At 47.5% G+C, this 20,292-nt stretch overlaps 2 protein-coding genes across 6 annotated transcripts in view; both read left to right on the top strand.

Annotated features, from left to right (window-relative positions):
* Positions 1-3,267, top strand: part of Gas7 (growth arrest specific 7) — a 224,066-nt gene extending 220,799 nt beyond the window's left edge. For all 5 annotated transcript variants that reach the window (XM_051180355.1, XM_051180358.1, XM_051180356.1 and 2 more), the window contains one exon: positions 577-3,267. In XM_051180355.1, coding sequence (XP_051036312.1) covers positions 577-690 — 114 coding nt within the window. In that variant the 3' untranslated portion in view covers positions 691-3,267. The remainder of the gene's footprint in view (positions 1-576) is intronic.
* A 9,135-nt stretch (positions 3,268-12,402) lies between these two features.
* On the top strand, positions 12,403-18,869 carry Rcvrn (recoverin). Its single transcript, XM_051181518.1, has 3 exons — positions 12,403-12,814; positions 15,987-16,098; positions 18,728-18,869. Exons 1-3 carry the CDS (start codon positions 12,434-12,436, stop codon positions 18,841-18,843), a joined length of 609 nt encoding a protein of 202 aa, XP_051037475.1. The 5' UTR covers positions 12,403-12,433; the 3' UTR covers positions 18,844-18,869.
* Positions 18,870-20,292: the final 1,423 nt, after the last annotated feature.

Here is a 20,292-nt window from a genome sequence, read left to right as displayed (position 1 = left end):
CTAGCAGGACAGACTTGGCATGATTGCCGCAGAGGTCCGTGTGATCCATTCGTAGTACAAGAGGCAGGTTCTCCTTGAATCTGCTACCAAGGGCCAGTCCCTCTCACCAAAGCTATAATCAGTTTGATTTTAGGCTGGATCTGGCTAGGCCTTGAATGTAGGATCTTCCTGCCTAGGTTTCCCAGTGCTGGGATCACAGTTTTGTGCTTCACCCAGCTTTACCATGGTTAAAATAATTAAAGACATTTGTCTACCATGAGGTTTTGCTTTAGAAAGCAAACCAAATATACAACTTCTAAAACAATAACCAGTGCCCAAAGGCAGGTCCGTTAGCCAAGGGAAGACAAAGGAAGAGGTCCCCTTTGGGACAGCCTGGCCTCTTCTCCAGGCCTGCAATCTTCAGACTCGCTTCACCTCTCACAGTGCTCTGCACCCTCAAACACCTCCATGGGGCCCTGGAACCTTCTAGAAGGGCTGATCTGAGATGGCTCTCCATCTGCGGCAGCATGGGACACAGGAGACATCCCAGTTCAGCTGCCACCTCTGACAATGACCCCTCCTCTGTGTCCCTTGCAGACAGTCGAGCCTGTGGACCAACTGCTGAGAAAAGTGGACCCAGCCAAAGACAGGGAGCTATGGGTCAGAGAGCACAAAACAGGCAACATTCGCCCAGTGGACATGGAGATCTAGATGCGCCTGTGTGGTCCCCAGGGGTCCTGCTGAGGAGAGGAGCTGGGGGTCCCATGGAGAAGGGGTGGATCTGCCCTGTTACCTGCTGACCTGGCCACAGAGAAGGAGGAAAAGGGCCGGTGATGCCAGAAAGAGGGCCCAGCCAGGGACTCCCCAATATTCCCAGGCCATAAAGATGGATTCACAGCCCTGACTCCATCTCTAAGACTGAAGCCTCCCCTCCAATTTCCATGCTGTGCTTGTCACTCTGAGAAAAAAACTGAGGCTAAAACCCTGGGGTCCCTGCTGAGTTCCATTTGGGTGGCCATCAAATTTCTGTGCCCCAGGTATCCAGGGCCTGTCCTCCAGCTGGCTTCTCATCTCCTGGGCTACAGAAAGAGGGAGGGAGGGAGGGAGGGAGTTCTCTGTCTCCAAACAATGCCAGGATCAGAATCAAGGATAGGAGGCACTTACCAGCCCACAGCCTGCACCCACAACTTTTTTCAGCCTTCCCTATTTTTCCCCTACTGCATTCTGAGAGCTCACATCTATTTTTTTTTTTTTTTCATCCCTTCACACAAGGCTGGTGTTGGTGTGGTGGGGGTAGGGGGTGTCTTCTCAACACAACTCTGGAAAGATCAGGACAGAACTACCTCAGTTGGCATCACCAGATCATGGCTCCGGTCTGTTTCAGATCAGGCACTGGCTATAAAGTCTACCACGGAAGTCCCAATCTGTCCTTCCTTTCAGCCTCTTTCTCAAGAAGGAAGCTCCCTGCTCTCACAATGATACCCCTTCCCAGGCTCAATAGAAGACATTTTCAAAGTCCTCAGACAGCTATGTGCATATTCAAAGGCTTTAGGGGTGGGGTCTCAGAAAGTATTGTATGCCACATGCTCACTGTCCAGAGTTCTGCCACACCGCTGACCACAGGTTGTTCTCTGGTGGCCCCAGCTCTGGATGTACATGATGGGGTAGGAACTGATGTCCCCCTTGCTGGCACTGGACAGTAGCCCAGACTTTTTGGCTGTAGGTTATTGCCACATAGGAGAAGGAACTTGTTAAATAGTGAGCAGGGAGCCCTGGATGGGAGGTCATCCCTCTTCATCTTCCTACAGGTAACTTTGTATTTGACTTGTTTATCTCCCCAAGGGCCAGAATCCTGTGAGTGCAACTCATACCTTTCCATCTTACATGCTAACAGCAGGCAGTTTACTAATCTCAACCCTTTCTGGTGCCTCATCCACAGAACCATCTCTCATGATTCTTAGGAGGATGCCTGATACACTAAAGCAAACTAAGCATTGTCACTTTTCTTACTGACACATCTCAACCACAAAGGACATTTCACCAACCCGTGCTCTGCATTACAGGACTCAGCATGAACCAGCTATCAATATTAGGATATGATTTCCCGGTTTCTGTATTAAAAGATGGGTGCTGTGGTTTAGTGACCTAATTTGTGAGTGATGGTCTTGTCATACACAGGGGTTTTGGGGACCACAATGTGGCTCATGACTTTGTTCCCTTTCCCATCCAAAGGGTTCAGATGTCACTTGCTCCAGCAAAACCCCGGTTGGTTGATGTGAGCCAATTCATTCTGAGGTCATTGCTTCCTCATTGCCACCTCACCTCCTTTTTAATCTATCCACATATACCTTTTCCTCCTTCCCCCTTTCCTTCTATTCATTCATGAAGCGTTTGGGTATAGACAAGCAACGTATAATCTATCTGAGGACAGGCTACGGCTCTGTCATCCAAGCAAACCCTCAGACCTGTCTAGTGTAGACTCGCCTCTTTCTGAGATAATGCCAGCTCTCCTCCTCTGCCCATTTGAGTTCTCAGAGGTTCTGGATGTGTGCTGGGATTTCTGCTCATTTGCACACTCATTTTCTCAGTGACTGCTTGGAACTGGGTGCTGAGTGCTAGAAATAGTCTGTGTCTAAGAGAATTCTCTCCAGTCTACTTCATGCACAGGTAGACACATGTGTTTAGACCCGTCTGGAGAGAAGGTACAATCCCACTTTGCACTGGGATTCTTAAGGTATTAACTGTGCTAGGAGGTCTTAACCCAGCAGCAAGATTTGAGTCTCATCACCACCAGACTCTCAGCTCCAATTTCAGAAATAGCTTTGATTGCTTTTCAGTACCTTTCCTTGTACTACAAATAGGAAGAGGAAGAGCATGGAGGAGAAGGGTACCAGGAAATGACACCCAGAACTATGAGTCAGGTGTCCATCCACCTTCACAGTACACTGTGGGTAAAAATCAAGAAGAGCATGAAGTCTGAGAACCTGCAAGTACATACTAGAGTTGAGTGTTCAAGCTATTGTTGGGGTCCTTGTTCTGTTTGAAGAACAAGGAGACCCAACCCAGAGTCATATGTGTCTAAACCAGTGCCCCCCCACTTAGCTACACCCAGCCCCGTTATCTTGCTTTTGTAAATGTGGGTGCTTAGGTTCTGAGAGGATTTGGCTGGGTTTGTTCAGGGTGGGCGAGCATCCATTGTCCAGGTTGAGAGCAGCACAGTCCTTTCTACCTGCCCCCTCCCAGGAGTGCCAATGCACTTAAGCTTTGTCTGCAAAAGCCTGATTTTTTTTTTTTTTAAATCTCTGAAATGAATGATGTTCAAAAAAATGGGTTGGTTGCCATGACAACCTCTGGGAAGAGATACTTGTTACCCTTCATTATTTTCTAGTACTTTTGAACAGTCCCACAGGGCCCAAGCCATTTGAAGGATGTGGACGGCAGCCCTGAGCTGTCTGTCTCTAGGTCAGCTGTGGGGGCCACCTTTCTAACTCCACACAAGACCCTGTTGACTCAGGAGGATCTAGACAATGGTTGATTAAGAGCTGAAACAAAGTATCCAAATTCGAGACAGGGGATTCTGTCCATTCTCTCTGGAGAATCCAACCAATTACCAGGGTAGTGAATGGGTGCAGGAGACTCTTGGCTAAGCCAAAACCCCTTCATGGGAACACAAGCCATAAAATTAAAAAGGTATCAAAAGACCTTGGCTTGTTGGGGGGGCTTGCTCCCAGCTGTGAGTTACCTTGACAAGCGGGACTTAATAAACAAGAGTCTGAAGAGGGCTGTTACTATGAAGCTAAGGAAGGCATTTTACAGATACCATGTGAGGATCAGCTGCTTGATGCCTTAGCCTGGAGATTCCCTCATTGCTGTAACTGTTCACATGCTGAAAAGTATCCTCCCACCCCATCCCCAAGGTAACAGATGTATTAAAATATAATAAAATTCACCCTTTCAAGGAATGCACTTCTTTGAACCAAGATTGGCATGTCTTCGCACCAGTTCCCTTTTCCCACCCCATTCTAGCAACCAGATCAATGTCCTGTCCCTATAGTTCTGCCTTTTTCTACAATTACATGCAAATGAAGTCACTCTGATACAAACTTCTCAGTCAGCCATGATGTTGTGTCAGTAGAGGGTCCTCTTTGACTGCTGAGTAGTAATCCATCATATGGGTGGACCCCAGGGTTTCCTTAGTTTTAAAATGATTTTTTTTTTTTTTTTTTTTTTATGCCCTGGAAGTCATAGCCCCAGATCTCCAGTTTGTAAAACTGATTCCAAACCATTGCTTCCTACATTCCCGGGGCTCCTTCCCCAGACCCCAGCTGTGCCCTTGAGTGGTCCTGAAGCTACACTCTCTGTTGGTGATTCTAGTTTGGGGTCATCACAGAAAGCAGGGAGAGATGGTAACACTTTCCTCTTCTGCTGCAGCTGTAGTCTCCCAGGGCAGGAAGATCCTCTCCCTCGGGGGCTGTCATCAGTCTTGGGACTTGGTGTTTATTGAGCAACGATCCTTGGGCACAGTTTAGTCCTTCCTTGAATCTGCCAACTGAGGGTGCTTGTCCTAGGAGGTCTCTGAGGCCTTCAAATCCATTGTTCTTCCCAAAGCCCCCATTGCCTGTTTGCACCCTATGCACACGGTAATATGTAGCCTGGTGTCATCTGCACAGCTGTGACCAAAATTCTCATGATGGACACTTTTCTAGGTAAACCCAAATGGAATTCAATTGTGTCACAAGCCAAGAATTGCTTAGTTCCTCTCAGAACCCCCAAAGAAACTATACGTCATTATCAGTATCATCTGGGTCTGTCCCGGAGAGCCAGGAGCCAGCTGATCAAGTCCTTGTCTCCAACTGTACTTTGATTTGCCAGCAGTCACACTGAGACTACTAGCTTGTGGTAGCAAAGACAGGACCAAGCCCAGCTGAGGTCAGGCCAGTCTGTAGGTGGGACCCTGTGGAGCCTACTTTTCCGAGCTGTCTTGGTCATGTATTGCTGAGTGAAAGGTGGATCCTGAAAGACTGTTTTGAAGCTCCAGGTAAACTGAGGCATTCCAAGATTCAGGTGAGGGTCAGAGTCGGGGAGTCAGAACCCAAGACTCTCACATGGGAGGCAAAGCTGCTAGGACACCCGAAGGAAGGGCTTCTCCAACCCCTGAACTGCTTGCTGATTAATCATTTCTGAGGGACAGTTCCTAAGGTGAGGGACCTGCTTCTCAAGGGGCAGGATCCAACAGGGGCCCAAGGTCAAGCCTCACCTGCCCTAACCGCCTAGTGCTGAGTGCGGCTCTCGGGGACTGAACTACAGAAGCTTGAGCTGGGGGGGGGGCAGGGGGGGATGGCCTTTAGACTCTTGTTGGCTAATAATTTGGAATGTTGCCCCTTTGTGTCTGAGGGGTGTTCCCAATAGGACTGTGAAGGGCCAGAGTCACAGTGTGACACCGGGGCAGAAAGACAGAGCTGAGATTGGCTCTGTCATTCTTCCCAGTTTGTCCTGCACCCTAAGGTCATACCCTGTCAGGAAGTCTGTGTGCTCACCTGTCTCTCCCTGCAGCTTCCTCAGCAGACAGGTTCTTGGATCCAGGCACCAACATTCCAAGGGACACCAGCCAACCTGGGTGAGGGCCCGACTCTGTAAGCCTTCCCTGCCAGGGAAAGAGACACCCAGTGGGCATTCCCTTGCAACCTGAACACATCAGCAAACCCCATGAACGTGGACTTTTCTAACAAAATAAACTTGCTTGTTTGGTCTGTTTTCTGTAACTTTTGCTAAATACTTTATACATTTTTAATGTTGAAAAGCAGTGTCTCCTGCCAACATTCCTCGCCTGGGATGAATGTGTTTATTCCATGCTGTATATCTTTCCATGCTCCGGCTGCCTAGACCAGTAAATAAAATGGATGTAATATAAGTTGTAAGTAACACTGTCAAAACTCTGATCCCAGTGGAGGCTGTATGCCTCCCCTACCACATAATAGCATCTATGTGTATCAATTCTGAAGAATTAAATGTTTAAATTAGAGTTTAAATTTTGAAGGCGTTTGCTATGTATAATTGACCCATGCTGTTATAAAGTGTTTTCAGGAAATTCAATGCCATCTTTTTTTTTTTTTTTTTTTTTTTTTTTTTGTCCCCCTCCTTCAGTTCTGTGTATACTTGAGATGCTTAGATCTGTCCCATGAAAAATAAACTCTCCAGAGACGATAGATCCCACAGGGACCCTCTTTCTTAGAAGACCACATACTTCCCTTCCTATAATAGTCTCAGCATCCCTTCTGGACTCCAGACACTGGTGATGGTTTCAGTTCTGATGACTCATCTGAAGGACAGAGGACATCAGGAGTTGGATGCCCAAGTGGACACAATGTTACTGGTCCCAGTCCTGTGCATCTCGCTCCTTGACTTCCTGCTGTCCTTCTGCCTTTGGGGTTGCTGCTATTGTCCCTTTACTCATTTAATCATTCACGAATTCAACAACTGCTGAGTGTGTATTTCATGTCACTCTCCTCTCTAAGTGCTAGGAATACGTCAGTGAAGGGACAGACAGCTCTGCCTTCGTCGTACTTTCTGGATAACAGGACCAGGTAGAAAAAGCAAGGGCATCACCGAACAGCTGCAGAACATAAAGTATGGAGGGACCAGGACGGCAAGGCTGGGTGTTATACCAGGGTGACCAGAGAGAAGGTCTCAATTGATTAGGCACAAGTAGGTGAGGAAGGCAGGCTGAAAAATTTCAGGGAAGAAAGTTCTAGGCCAGTAGTTCTCACCCTATGGGTTGTGATCCCTATGGAGGTCAAGCAACCCTTTCACAGGGATCTCAGATATCCTGCACATTAGATCTTTATATTACAATTCATAACAGTAGCAAAATTACAGTTATGAAGCAGCAATGAAATAATTTTATGGTGGGGGGGGTCACCAAAACATGAAGAATTGCAGCATTAGAAGTTTGAGAACCGCTGTTTTAGACCAAGAGGAAGTCATGCTAAATGTTTGAGGCCAGTGTGGCAGGAGCAAAGGAGAAAGCTGGGAGAATCCACTCAGGGAAATGGTGGCAGGATAGGGAGGCAGGGTCTACAGGGGTGCACCAGCTGCTACAAACCTTTGATGTTCACTCTAGAGGATGTAGGCATCATCACGCTAAATACCAACATTGAAAAGGGTGCGTGCTAGAAGGGAGAGGTGTTGCTCCCCGCAGTGTATGTTGGCCACAGGTGGGTTTGAGAGGGCAGTCGGGGTATTCTTTGGAAATAGAGTTAAGGCCTTGGCAGGTGGAAGTAGAGTGTAGTAGGCAGACAAGGTCTGAATTGACTCTGAGAATCTGGGTCCAGGCAGAAAGGACAGCCAGCCATTTTCCACAGTGATGATGACTGTGCTTGAGAGGCCTGTCCAGGCTGAATCTCCACTGCTTCCATTCCTCTTTCCCCTGCCCATACACACTGTTTGAAACCCCAACGCCAAGGTGTTAAGGATCACTTTGTCCTTAGCTCAGAGCAGGGAACAAGGAGGAATGTGATGAGGGCCAGGGTCTGAGCTCGTGAACAGCTGAGCTTTGCTTAGTGATGAGACTGGGAGCTGGCCTCTCGGGAATCCAAAAGGAGTGACACAAATGGCCTTCTCCCTTGCAGCCGCAGCCATCGGTCTTTCTTCGGGGCACCGGGCAAGTTTATGGGCCCAACTCAGACTTAACAAATCAGTTCACAATACATCATCTCCGGCAAACTTGTTTGGCTGAGGAGCGTGAGTGCTCCCTCTGATAGAAGATGTTTATGCAGGTTTTCAAACAAACCTCTGGGTCATGACCCCTCACTCTCAACAGCATCAACCCAGCTGCCTGTGGTCCTTCCAGGGATCCCCTCCTGCAGGGGGTCCCTCCAGGGCACAGCAACCTGAAGTCTAGAGACTGGACCCAGCTGCATCCCACCTGCTCTCCCCTGAACAGAAAAGCACGGATCTCTATTAGATTCCCCCGCCCATTTATGACCCTTCACTGTCAGCTCTTTCGTTGCCATGGCAATCCCAGATCCCTCCTCACCTATGGAAATGGAGAGTCAGACCTCTATAGTCAGCCTCTTGGAGAGCAAGCAGAGAGAGAGAGAGAGAGAGAGAGAGAGAGAGAGAGAGAGAGGGGAGAGAATGTGTAGGAGGGAGGGGCAGGTCGCTGTAATCTACAGAGCCCAGAACTAGCAAACTTGGGCTCTGCTTCTGACTTGGCCATTCAGGAGCAGTGTAAGCGAGGGCCAGAGACAGGTCTTTGGGGGCACTGTTTTTACCTTGCCTCCTGGTGATTTGCCTCATAAACCAGGTTAATAAAGACAACCTATATACACTAATATATGTATTAGTGTATGTTCACACAGGTGTGCATGTGTGGAGGTCAGAAAATATCATTTTTGTGTGGCTTTTGTGGGTCAAACTCACTATTAGACTTGCAGGACAAATGCTTTTACAGTGGCCCAGGCGTCCAGTTTACCCGGTGGCACTTCTAACCAGATCTCAGAAAGGATTCAGAGGTTCCTCCCTTCCCGCAGGGCACTGTTAGGCTGCACTGCTATTCCCTAATTGCATATGCTTCCAGGACTGTGCCTGGGGTGAGTGAGTGAGTGAGTGAGTGAGTGTGAGTTTTTAATGTAACTGGCCCGTTTCTAATCATATTTGAGAGCAAATGCCTCCTGCAAGGGCAGAGAGAGTACAGGAGAGAAAGCTCCTAAGAAGATATAATATCCTCTCCTAAGCTGTAGGGGGAAGCGCTCTCTCTCTCTCTCTCTCTCTCTCTCTCTCTCTCTCTCTCTCTCTCTCTCTCTCTCCTGATCAATCCTCTGTCCTCTGGTAGCACACTGGGTAGAATGTGCTGGGGGGGGTGACTAAGCCATCACTTTGATGTGTGACCCAAGTCATTCCTGAGCAGTGCCAAGGTGGGGAATGTTTTAGATGCTGTCCTCCCAAAGCTCCCCCCCCCAGCCTGTAGCACACTGTTGGGAAGTGGTGGGACCTTTAGGAAGTGGGGAGTAAGGAGGTTAGGTGTTTGGGCTATGCCTCTGGAAAGGCTATGCCCTGGCCTCTTCCTGGTCCCCTTCCTTTGCCTCCTGTCTGCCATGAGCTAAGCAGTTTCCTCCACCCATCATGCCCACTGTGATAGGCTGCTTTCCCACAGGCGTAAGAGCAATGGCTGACTATGGACAGAAGCCACAAAAACTATGAACGGAGGTAAGCTTCTGATTTTGCATTGATTGCCTCAGGTATTTTGTCACAGTGACAGAAGGCTGATTCACAGTGGGCCTGACAGGTGGATCTCTTAGCTGTGAAAATCTTCCCCCATCAGTGAGTGCCCTGTTCGCATATAGGCTATACATTTCACTTACCTGCCTGGAGACTTATGGAGTTCATTGTTCATAATTTGTACCTTGAGCACCCACTCCCCATCTTACATAGCAACACAGGGGTTCCAGATTCCTCCCCTACTCCTACCCCTAGCTAAGCCAAGGGTTCTGCCACTTTCCCTCTCAGTGGCAAAGATTTGGATCTAGCATGCCCATGAGTGTCCTCCCTTGTGTTCTGGGATCATACTTGAGCCACTACAGTATGCAACTTCCCTGCTTTGGGCTGATTATTTTCCCATCATTTACTTAGCAAGTTTGCTATGGGCTCCTGGCCCCCGACACCATGCTGGGCTGAAACTGAGAAGGTTCAGTGTTTACAACCAAGACTTATAATTCAAATTCTGTCTCTGTAGTTCACATGGTAAAAGCAGTAAACCAATACTCATGTACATTGTCCTCTGACCTCCATGTTCATGTCATGTACACACACACACACACACACACACACACACACACACACACACACGCGTGTTTTAAGAAGTTGTATTTTAAAGATCTGAAATCTGATTCCAGTGCTTGGGAATGCTTCAAAATTAAGGAATAATTGCTGTGCAAGCATATGGATGTGAGTTCAAATAATCAGAATCCACACAGAAAACCAGGTGTAGTTGTGCATGAGCCTGTCACCCCAGGGTCGTGATGGTGTAGAGACTGGGCTCGCTGGAAACCAGCCTAGCTCCAGGTTCAGTAGAAGACAGACAGACAGACAGACAGACAGACACACACACACACACACACACACACACACACACACACACTACAATGGGGGGAGTAAGGTAAAAAAGTTATAGAACAACACATGTGCCATCCTCCCATGGCCTTCATGTGCATGCACAGGTTCACATACATGCACACACATGCTCAGACACTGCACACATTCCTCACACCCACCTCCTCCACACCCACCAAACATTCCTTAAATAGGATTTCAGCATTTCTTCTGAGTAGCTTAAAGATCTTGCAATATTAATCTGGTCCCAGAATAGAAAACTCCAACTCCAACCCAGATATTTTTCCTTTCCATTCACAGCTCTGGTCACCTGTGAACCCAGAGGGCATGGGGCTTTTACCCTCGAGAGACAGTCATTGTGTCATGAACAACAGCTGGATGTCCCCTTGTGCAAGTACAGTCAGCTCTGACCCTAGACGAATCATCAGACCACACAGGTTGAAGGCCCCATCCCCAAGACCTTCATACAACCAGCCCTAAACTCAGGCCTCTATAATAAAGCAGATCCTTCTAAAATAAGCATCTTACCACCCAACTATCCCACAGAGTAGAACAGTGCCCTGGCTACTTTTATGGAAACTTGACATAAGCTAAAGTCATCAGAGAAAGAGTGGTGGCTCAGCTGAGGAAATGTTTGATAACATTGGGCTGCACATAGGCCTCTAGGGCATTTCCTTAATTAGTGATCAAGAGGAGAGAGCTCAGCCCATTGTAGATGGGGCTATCCCTTATCCTGAGTTGTATGAGAAAGCAGGTTGAACAATCCATGGTGAGTAAGCCAGTAAGCAGCCCTCCTCCATGGCCTCTGCATCAGTTCCTGCCTCCAGGATCCTGCCCTGTTTGAGTTCCTGTCTTGATTTCCTTCAATGATGATGGACAGTGTTGTAGAAACATAAGTCAAATAAATCCTGTCTTCGCCACCTTGCTTTTGATCATGGTGTTTCATCATAGCAATAGTAACCCTAAGACAGGCAGAGAATTCCTTGACAAAAACAGAGGATAGTAATATATGTTTAGTTTCTAGAGTGTGATTGCAAAAGAGAAATTTTAGTTTGCAAGGGTCAGCATTGTAAAGAGGGTCAGGTAAAAGGATGGCATCAGAAGGTAGTGATGGTTTTTTTCTTTCTAAAACTGTATACCAATAGCATTCTAGTCTCTCAAGAAGCAGCAAGAGTTGGTTGGGGGGGGGGAAGTCATGAATGGTGAATGAAAACAACAGCAATAGAATATTACAACCCCTGTGACTACATTCAAATGACACATTCACTTGTATCCTTTGCCAGTGTGACAGGCCTCTCTGTCCCTTGTCACCTGCCTGGTCTGCTTGCTTTACTCAGTCTGCTCACCCCTCTTAGGTAGCTTTATTTTTATCCTTGTTACTGAGGAACAAAAAGCAATAGTGCTTGACTTACAATGGGGCCAGGCAGGTTTTGACCCTGTCTTAAGTTAAATGTCCCGTAAGTTCACATAGTTTACCCAACCCACTGAACTCTCTAACTCAGGCGCGCCCACTTCAGTCTGCTCAGAACACTTACGCTAGACTAAATCCTCTGGGGCAGTAATCTGAAGTTGTTTAGGCATGTTCTGTGCTGTGGTAAAGTCAAACATTTATGTGGGCTCACAGTTGAGTCTGGAGGGTCTGTGTGTGTGTGTGTGTGTGTGTGTGTGTGTGTGTGTGTGTGTGTGTTCAGCACTTGTACCAGCCAGTTTGAGCTATTTTGTCACTGTTCTAGCAGTGGGGATAACAACTGATAGGAACACAATCCTTCTCTTTCTGGCAACTTCCATTCTGGCAGACAGTTTGGGGTTTACTGATGGACGTGGGGGAGGGTGCCATCATAGAGAGGCAGACAAAAGAAAGGCCTTGACTGAGTGAAAGGTGACTGAGTGAAGGATTAGACAGGTATCCCATGCAGAGAGAGGTTAAGAAGGTGCCCTAGGTTAAGTGGCAGGGCTGGGATTTAAATTTAGCTGCCTCCAGGCCCTGAGCCCCTAACAGCTGCATTATAAGGTCGATGGGTGCCCCTGGGATGGAGGACACAAACAGGGACCAGTGTGACTCTTCCAGGACTTGAGTGCAGGAGGATGCTTGATGCAAGGGTCCCACTCTGGTCTTTTCTTCTCATCAGTTACAGAGGAGGTAAGTGACTACTCTCAGGTCTTTATTTTAATCTCAGGAGGGTTCTGTGCCCCTCCTCCCTTCAAGGGCTGAGAGGAGGAACTGCCTGCAAATCCCCCTAATCCATCAGCACCTGGGTCTCCACCCTATAGCTGCACACAGCCTTGCTAGCCAGGCCACCCACACTTGTCCCTCCCGCCCCCACGGCGCCCACTCTCCCTTACCATGGGGAACAGTAAGAGCGGGGCTCTGTCCAAAGAGATCCTGGACGAACTGCAACTGAACACTAAATTCACGGAGGAGGAGCTGTGCGCCTGGTACCAGTCCTTCCTGAAGGAGTGTCCTAGTGGCCGCATCACACGACAGGAGTTTGAAAGCATCTATTCCAAGTTCTTCCCGGACTCTGACCCCAAGGCTTATGCGCAGCACGTGTTCCGCAGCTTCGATGCCAACAGTGACGGTACGCTGGACTTCAAGGAGTATGTGATCGCCCTGCACATGACCACGGCGGGCAAGCCCACACAGAAGCTCGAGTGGGCCTTTTCGCTCTATGACGTGGATGGTAACGGTGCCATCAGCAAGAACGAGGTGTTGGAGATCGTCATGGTCAGTGTGTCTCTGTCTCTGCTGCCTGTGTGGGATGGGGAGGAGGTCTCACCTTGGAGGCCACAGATGCTGTGTAGCCCAGTGGAGTGGGGGCCGGACCAGGAGCCAGGAGAGTGGAAAAAGGAAGGGCCTCCAATGTACTGAGAGAAAGAGAGGGCACCACAGCGTCATCTGCTTTCCAAAGAACAATCCGGGTGTTTCCTAATAAATACAGCTTAAAATTTCCTCACTTCCTTCCTTCTTCCCTCATCCATCCCACTCCCCCCTTCCTTCCCATCCTCTCTCTCTTCCTCCTTTCCTCTCTCACACTTTTTTCCTTTTTCCAGTAAGTCTTCAGTTTTGTTTTGTTTTGTTTAAACACACATTCAGATTCTACAACAGTAAAATCGAAAGACGTATGTTTCAACTATAGAACACTGACTACAGTGGAGACATGGAATCTGGGTCCTGATTGGTTCTCTTCCTAATCCTGGGGTGGTGAACCTAGGCAGGGATCCTCAAGGTTCCCACCCCCGAGCTGGAGTTTTCTGTCTTCTCTCCCTTCTGCATATAATTTGTTCTGAGTATTTTTGGTGTCTCACAACTAGCTCTTTTTTTTTTTTTTTTTAATAATCTAATATATAAGCAGTCTGTGAAATTTAGGAATGATGCAAACATGGTGTTGCAAACCAAAGTCTATAACTAGTTACTGCATTGCTACACGCCTTTCCACTCTTTAAGACAATTGTGGAACCCTAACATATTTACATGTGATTTTTTTCCCATGCTTTTTCTGTTACTCTTTTGCCATGAATATTTTCTATATCATCTCAAATTTTCAGAAACATAATTTTTCTGGGAGTCTCCCTTATGCCATTCAACTGTCTCAAGTTCTCACTCAGCCTTTCTTGCCTCAGACCTCACCTTAGCTGGGATTTCAGATGTGAGCACAGCCAGCTTAAAAATATGTTAAGAGCTACTTAAAAATTCACCCTATGGAAATGTTGTGAGATCATTCAATTATTCCTATAATTTTATATATCAAGAAACTTCAATTTTTTTCTATATTATGTCCCTTAAGTTCTTTCTTTGACAGTCTTCTGATTTTTCTCCTAAACCTTCCTGTCACTTGCTTTATTTTTCAAATTCCACTCAAGTTAGAAGGAACACTATTCTTCATATTTTATGTAATATTTGGTGCATTTGTAATCATGCTTTTATTTGCAAATTTCTCCCCCACCCCCTTATTAGGATAAACCACAAACATAATAGCAAAGCCTGTAGCTAAGGACAGACTAGGTCATCTCTGGACTAGGGGCCCACAAGTAGCGCTCTCACTGTCTACAGAGCAACTTCTTCTGGGTTAATTTTGGAGTCCGCCTGAAAAGTGCTGGTTGATGCTCTTCTAGACAGACAGGAAGGAAAGGAGCAAGGAGAGGAGGTGGGGAGGAGAATTTGAGGCTGTGCAAAGTATATAAGGCCTTGCTAGTCACTGGATCACAAGGTCATTGTGAGAGCATCTGTCTGGAAGTCAGAAAAGATGAGTTCTTGTGCCAGTTCTGACACTAACTCGTTACAAGACCATGGGAAATGTATATAATCTCCCTGGGCCCAGGGTGAGGCTTTAATGATTTCTATGGCCTTTCCCAGAACCCTGAAGGCTTGACTCCCTCTCACTCCACCACCAGCCAGCCCAGTGTTGGAGGAGAGGTGGAGCAGATAGCCAGTCACAGCCAGTATTTAGTCATCATGCCTGGACACGGTGCTGGTAGATCAGAAGAGGGGAATTCTGGGAGTCATCCATACTTCATTTCAGGGCTGCCTATAAAGACCCTTCCTTGGGCTATCAGGGTTAGTGTCCTTCTTGTCCTAGCAACAGTAGGCAAGGTCACCTCTTACAGCTGTTGACCTTCCTGAAGTCCAGGCTAATTTCACAGGCACTGTTACCCTTTAGTAATGTACCCTTTAGTCTCTGGGGAGGCAGGGGCTTTGGTCAGAGACAGCAACTGCCCAGGTCCTCGTGTCAATGTACTTACCTACAGCCAAGCCTGCCTAACACCTGAGGTATCTAGCCCTGAGTATCCTCTCAGGCTGGCTCACCTGGAACCACTGATCGAGCCAGTGGAATCCTAGAAACCTGGTGTCAGGATAAATAGGGACCACCTTGCCCACTTCCCTGATCTCATGTAAGTCAGGAGCACTTTTGGTTTTGTCCTCGATTAGAGGGAGAAGGAGCCCCACACCCAGCCTTTCTCTGCAGTCCTCCCTGAGTTGAAGAGTACCTAAGGGGATGTCTGTGTTCCTGAGCAGACTTCTGAAAGTTTTGTTCACACCTCCCTTTCCCCTCCCCAGCCTAGTCTATGATCTTCAGAAATAAGATACACAAACTGGGGATCAAACCTGGGCCACCTACCTGCTAGAGCTTTAGCTACCACTGAGCCAGGACCCCAGCCCCACCTGACAAGAGGCACAGATGAGGCAAGCTTTTGCAAGAGCAGCTGTCCCAACAGGTGGAAGGGATACCTTGTTATGGTTTTGATTTCCATTTACCTAATGATTAATGAAGTTGATGACCTTTTCACATACTTGTTGGCCATCTGTATCCTATTTATTTATTTGTTTGTTTGTTTAAAGAAATGTCTTTCTAGTTCCCTTGTCTGTTTTTAATTCAGCTATTTATTGTTTTTGTTTGCTTTTGTGTGTGATTGGTTTTGTTTGAAATAGAGTCTCACTATTTAGCCCTGGCTGGCCTGGAACTCCCTGTGTAGATCAGGCTGGCCTCTTTCTTCCAAGTGCTAAGATTAAAGGTGTGTACCACTACCCTCAATGCCACTTACTCTTTTAGCATTGAGTTTCTAGGTGTTCTTTATATATGTTATATACTAATCCCTTATTAAAGTAATCATTATCAAAGGTTTGTAAATATTTTCTCCTACCCCAAGGTTATCTTATTTTGTTGTCTCCTTCGATGTGTAGAAGCTTCTTAAGTTTTAGGATAATCCCGATAGTTCAAAAATCATTATCACAATCAATGTCATGTAGCTTAGTGTCCTTTAGAAATTATGTAATTTGGGCTAGAAAATTAAGTAATGCATGCCTGGTAGATTTTTGTGTGGTGTGAGACATGGATTTCTCAGGACCACCAAGCCCTTACTGCTCCTTGTGACAAGATCTTTCCCTCGGTCTGCTATAGGCTATTTTCAAAATGATCAAGCCTGAAGACGTGAAACACCTTCCAGATGATGAAAATACCCCAGAAAAGCGAGCTGAGAAGATCTGGTCATTCTTTGGAAAGAAAGATGATGGTGAATCTCTTTGTCTTTGTCACCTCTGACTTCACAGCATCTGCAGTTTCCTGGGGACCCCAGAAGGATTCTGTCTTCTGAGTCACAGTGCTCAGGCAGAACTGGTGGACACTTTGTCACCACACTTTATCCAAGCTATCTTCAGAAGTCAGGGGTAGTAGTCTGCCATTCACATCATTGAGGGCAGGTCTACTACTACCCTCCAGCTGATGCTGCTGATGGCAGGGAGGTGGGGGGAGGGGAGGGAAGGGGTGTGGGTGTCAGCATACCCCTATTACTCAAAAAACTCACCGCTTGGGGGTTGGGGAAAAGAAGGAAAAGTGTGGATCCCAGGTTGGCAGCAAACTAGTGATCCTCCTGCCTCAGCTCCATGGGTATTGGAGTGTCAGTTTTGGCAGTCCTTTAACCTGGAACTAATGTAAAGTGTGAGGGCTCACTGGCCATGTGTACACAATGACTAGTTTATGGAAATGAAGCCTTTTATCTCTTCAGTCTGCTTGCTGTCCAGATATTCCCAGTTCAGTGAGAACAGGAGAAAACAGCACTTCACTCAGCAGGGATCTCTGGAAGTTAGCTTCTGTGACCTCAAAACCTCACCAAGAAGGGGTTAGATCCAGTTACATTGCCAGTAATTTACTGAGAAGACAGCCACCAAGGGAAACTGGGGAGGGGCCTAGGGACTGGGAAAATCCTCATCATGAAGACCTGGTCTCAATTCCAGAATCGATACAGAGACAAAGGACAGGTAAGAAAGAACTAGTTTGTGACACTCTGAGACAGTGTTGGTAAGGCCTCTTGGTGTCCCTGCTCTGCTTAGTGGCTGGCTTGGAGCAGCCTCTGGGGCTTGAAGGAGGGGCGAATTCCAGAATGTGGCAGCTGGAGCTGACGGTCGATGCACACATGGCCATATGGGAAGGATACCATACAAGAATTGGTATTATCATGCAGAGAGAGATAGAGACAGAGAGAGCTCAAGCACATCTGAGTGGCCAGGGATAGACCCTCAGATGTCCTCTAGGGCACACTCTTACCAGAGCTAAAGAAGCAAATCCTCAAAAGGATGCTTCAAAAGATGGAGATGAATCATCAATTCTCCAGTCAAATGATGATATCAAAGGAAGACTCTGGGGTGTGAGCTAGGGTGAGGCAAGCAGACTCTCAGAGTATACAATTCCTAGTGGTACACACTCTCAAGTAACCATGTCCTGGCATCCCCGAGAGTGAATAACTCCTTAAATGTTGTGTCTAGGCGGTTCCCTGGCTCCTTCCTACACCCAGTCCCATTGGCCCTTGTCCCCTGAACACTTTGCTTGCTTGGATTCTGGCTGTGTTAGATGGTTTCTCGTGACACTTAACTTCTGAATCTCCTTCTGGATCTGTCCATGAGTCAAGGTCCCTCTGCTATTTTTCCACGATGTTAGAAGGCTGACTGTTACTCCTGAGTGTGTGTGTGTGTGTGTGTGTGTGTGTGTGTGTGTGTGTGTGTGACATGCCCTATCTGAAGACAGACAGCATCATCACAGTAGCAGGCTTCAAGGGTGGGACTTTCAAACTTAGATGAGGCTGGTGAGGCAGGTAGAACTTTGAAATCCAAATTTTACCACCCAGACTTAGGCAGAGAACAATACTGGATCCCAACCCCAACGACAACTAAGGATGTCCAAAAGCCATGAGTGTAAGCCAATGGAAATCAAATCCAACTCTACAGTCTTGTCCACACTGTGCTGATGATCATAAGAATGACCATGAACAGGAAGGATCTGTCTCATCCTAGACTTCTTTTTACATGGGAATGTCTTCCCACAAGACCTAGAGTTTCCTGAGGACAAGCTTTGTCCCCTTCTCTTTTCTGCTATACCCCACCCTCTGTGATGTTTGTGATGCCAAGAATAGCATGAAGTACACAGAGGAAGGGTGCAGTGTCATGCATTTGGCTGGACTGAACCTATACACAAACGTGTGCGCACACACATGCACACGGGCACACATGGAGGTCTGGCTGGCTGGAGACAGAGGTTCTCTCTCCATTCTCGTCCAAATGAAGTAGATCAGATTGAGAGATGAGAATTGCAAGCAGGGGAGGCAGTCACAGATGGTATGTCACCTGATGTCCTAAGGCTGTCTGGGAATTATGGGCACACAAAAGAGTTTCCTGCAAGCCAGGCCATCCCTGGCACGCCACTGTCCCCTGACCTTTTACTCATCATTCCTACTTCTGCACTGAGACTTTGGGCCTGCCTCTCTCAGTCTCCTAGAATTGCCTCTAGAACTTCAGGCTAGAGCTATGGGGTAGTTTTGAAAGCATATGAAAACAGGTGTTTATAATCACTGGTGATCTTAAGGTGTAATAACCAGCAAGGTAAGAGCCCCGCCACAGCAGAAGGAGCAGAGTATAGGAACAGGTTCTGGGAAACCTCTATGAGGCCAGTCTTATTTGTCTTGGGCTGATTTGAGCGAGCGGGGCTCAAGGGTCTTGAAGGAGGGGTAATATCAGGGAGGGTAGTGGGGGTCCCTGAGAGTGCTGAGTAGTACATATTTTCACACAGTTTTACTGGGTGTGGAGGTTGGGTATTACCTTTTGCAGCTTGATACAGCCAGTCTTGACTGATCCTTCTTCTCTACTGCACAGATAAACTTACGGAGGAGGAATTCATCGAGGGGACCCTGGCCAATAAAGAAATTCTACGGCTGATCCAGTTTGAACCTCAAAAAGTGAAGGAGAGGATAAAGGAAAAGAAACAGTGATGGGAACTGCTTATTTCCTCCCCCACCCCTCACATCAGCACCCGCAATATGAACATGCTCGTGTGTCAGCACGCACACACACACACACACACACACACACACACCCTGAGCCTGGAGAGGTGGGGAACCAAAGCTCTCCCTGCCAACTGAAGGTCCTTAGCAGGACACAATTTCTGCTTCCTTTTGTCTTCAGTGACCCTCCCTTCATACCCTACCTGTCTCCTTTCCCTGCCCAGGTAGCCTTGTGATAATCCCAGGCTTAGGTCATTAAGAGTTCCAATGTCAGCCATGCTTAAGCTCCTTTGGGGGTTGCTGGGTAAGCAGTTTCCAATAAATGCAAAAGGACTGGGCACAGCTCTGGCTGGTCATTCTCCACCTGGAAAAGGAAATGTTTCCTGGCAGTTCCAGGTTTTGATGTGATTGCAGCTCTAGGCCAGCTAGGGTGCTGAAGGAGATGCACGTAGCCCTGAGTTGTACTCTCCTGAGAGCTAACGGTCCAGAGAAAAAAATGGTGGATCTTGTTCCTTTTGGTTAGGTTTTTCAAGATGAAGTCTCACTCTGGAGCCTGAGCTGATCTTGAACTCAGGACATTCTAACTGCTTAAGCCTTCCATGAGCTAGCATTACAGGCATGAGCCTCTCCAACAGGCTGATGGAGCTTGATGTCAGGACCAAGGTTACCATGGTGCCATGCAGAACACTAAGAGAATACACTAAGAGGGGCTGGCTGGTTAGCAATGACCAGAGAAGCTATTTCCAGTGTAGTGATACTTTCAGACTCCCTCACAGGAGACTATAGGGGGAGACGGAAGAAGGGGAAAGCTTGCCTTTCGGAGTGACTGACACAGCCATGGCTGCAGGAAGGGGCATCTCTGCTTCTAGAGGACTGTGATCCTGAAATGTTCCCTGCAGCCTTTGCCACTGTGCCAGTAGAAGTATGGAAGGTCTGTCTTTTAGGCAAGTTCCTAGCAGGGTGGATACCAATCCATGGGCAAGACAGGGAGGGGTGTGGGGGGGTAGGAGGTGTGGAGGGCAAGAGTTGACAATGGTGGCCAAGGTTCAGGAGTGACGGACAAAAAGATAGTTGCAGAGGGTAGCATCCTGTGACTGACACATGAGAAAGGAGAGGAGCAGAGATGGCATTGGGCCTATGGCTGGGTAAGTTACAGTGCCATCCACTGAGATAGGAACCCCTGGGGAAGCTCTGTTTTTAGGGGATGAGCAGGATCCCTGCCTGGTTGGGTGAGTAGTGAAAAATGAACCATAGAGCCCCCATCCCCGAGGCTCTCATGTTGGAGACAAGGAAATAGCAGCAGCTTGCCCAAGGTCAGCCAGCTGAGAAACAGAGACTGAGCCAGAGACATGTACCAGCATACATGGCTTCCTTAGAGCTCCTGGGCTAGCTAGCACACCCAAGAATGCCTCACATGGCATCTCTAAAACAACAAGA

The sequence above is a fragment of the Phodopus roborovskii genome, unplaced genomic scaffold (assembly GCF_943737965.1).
Source record: "Phodopus roborovskii unplaced genomic scaffold, PHOROB, whole genome shotgun sequence".
NCBI classification, from domain to species: Eukaryota; Metazoa; Chordata; class Mammalia; order Rodentia; family Cricetidae; genus Phodopus; species Phodopus roborovskii.
Note: the sequence above shows the minus strand (reverse complement) of the source record. Positions and strands in the feature narration are given on the sequence as shown.

What these genes read in the sequence shown, in the direction of transcription:
- Rcvrn (XM_051181518.1), top strand. Translation starts at nt 12,434, where the DNA reads ATGGGGAACAGTAAGAGCGGGGCTCTGTCCAAAGAGATCCTGGACGAA. An exon ending in AGGTGTTGGAGATCGTCATG is followed by an intron (nt 12,815 to 15,986) that starts GTCAGTGTGTCT and finishes GGTCTGCTATAG; the next exon opens with GCTATTTTCAAAATGATCAA. An exon ending in CTTTGGAAAGAAAGATGATG is followed by an intron (nt 16,099 to 18,727) that starts GTGAATCTCTTT and finishes TCTACTGCACAG; the next exon opens with ATAAACTTACGGAGGAGGAA.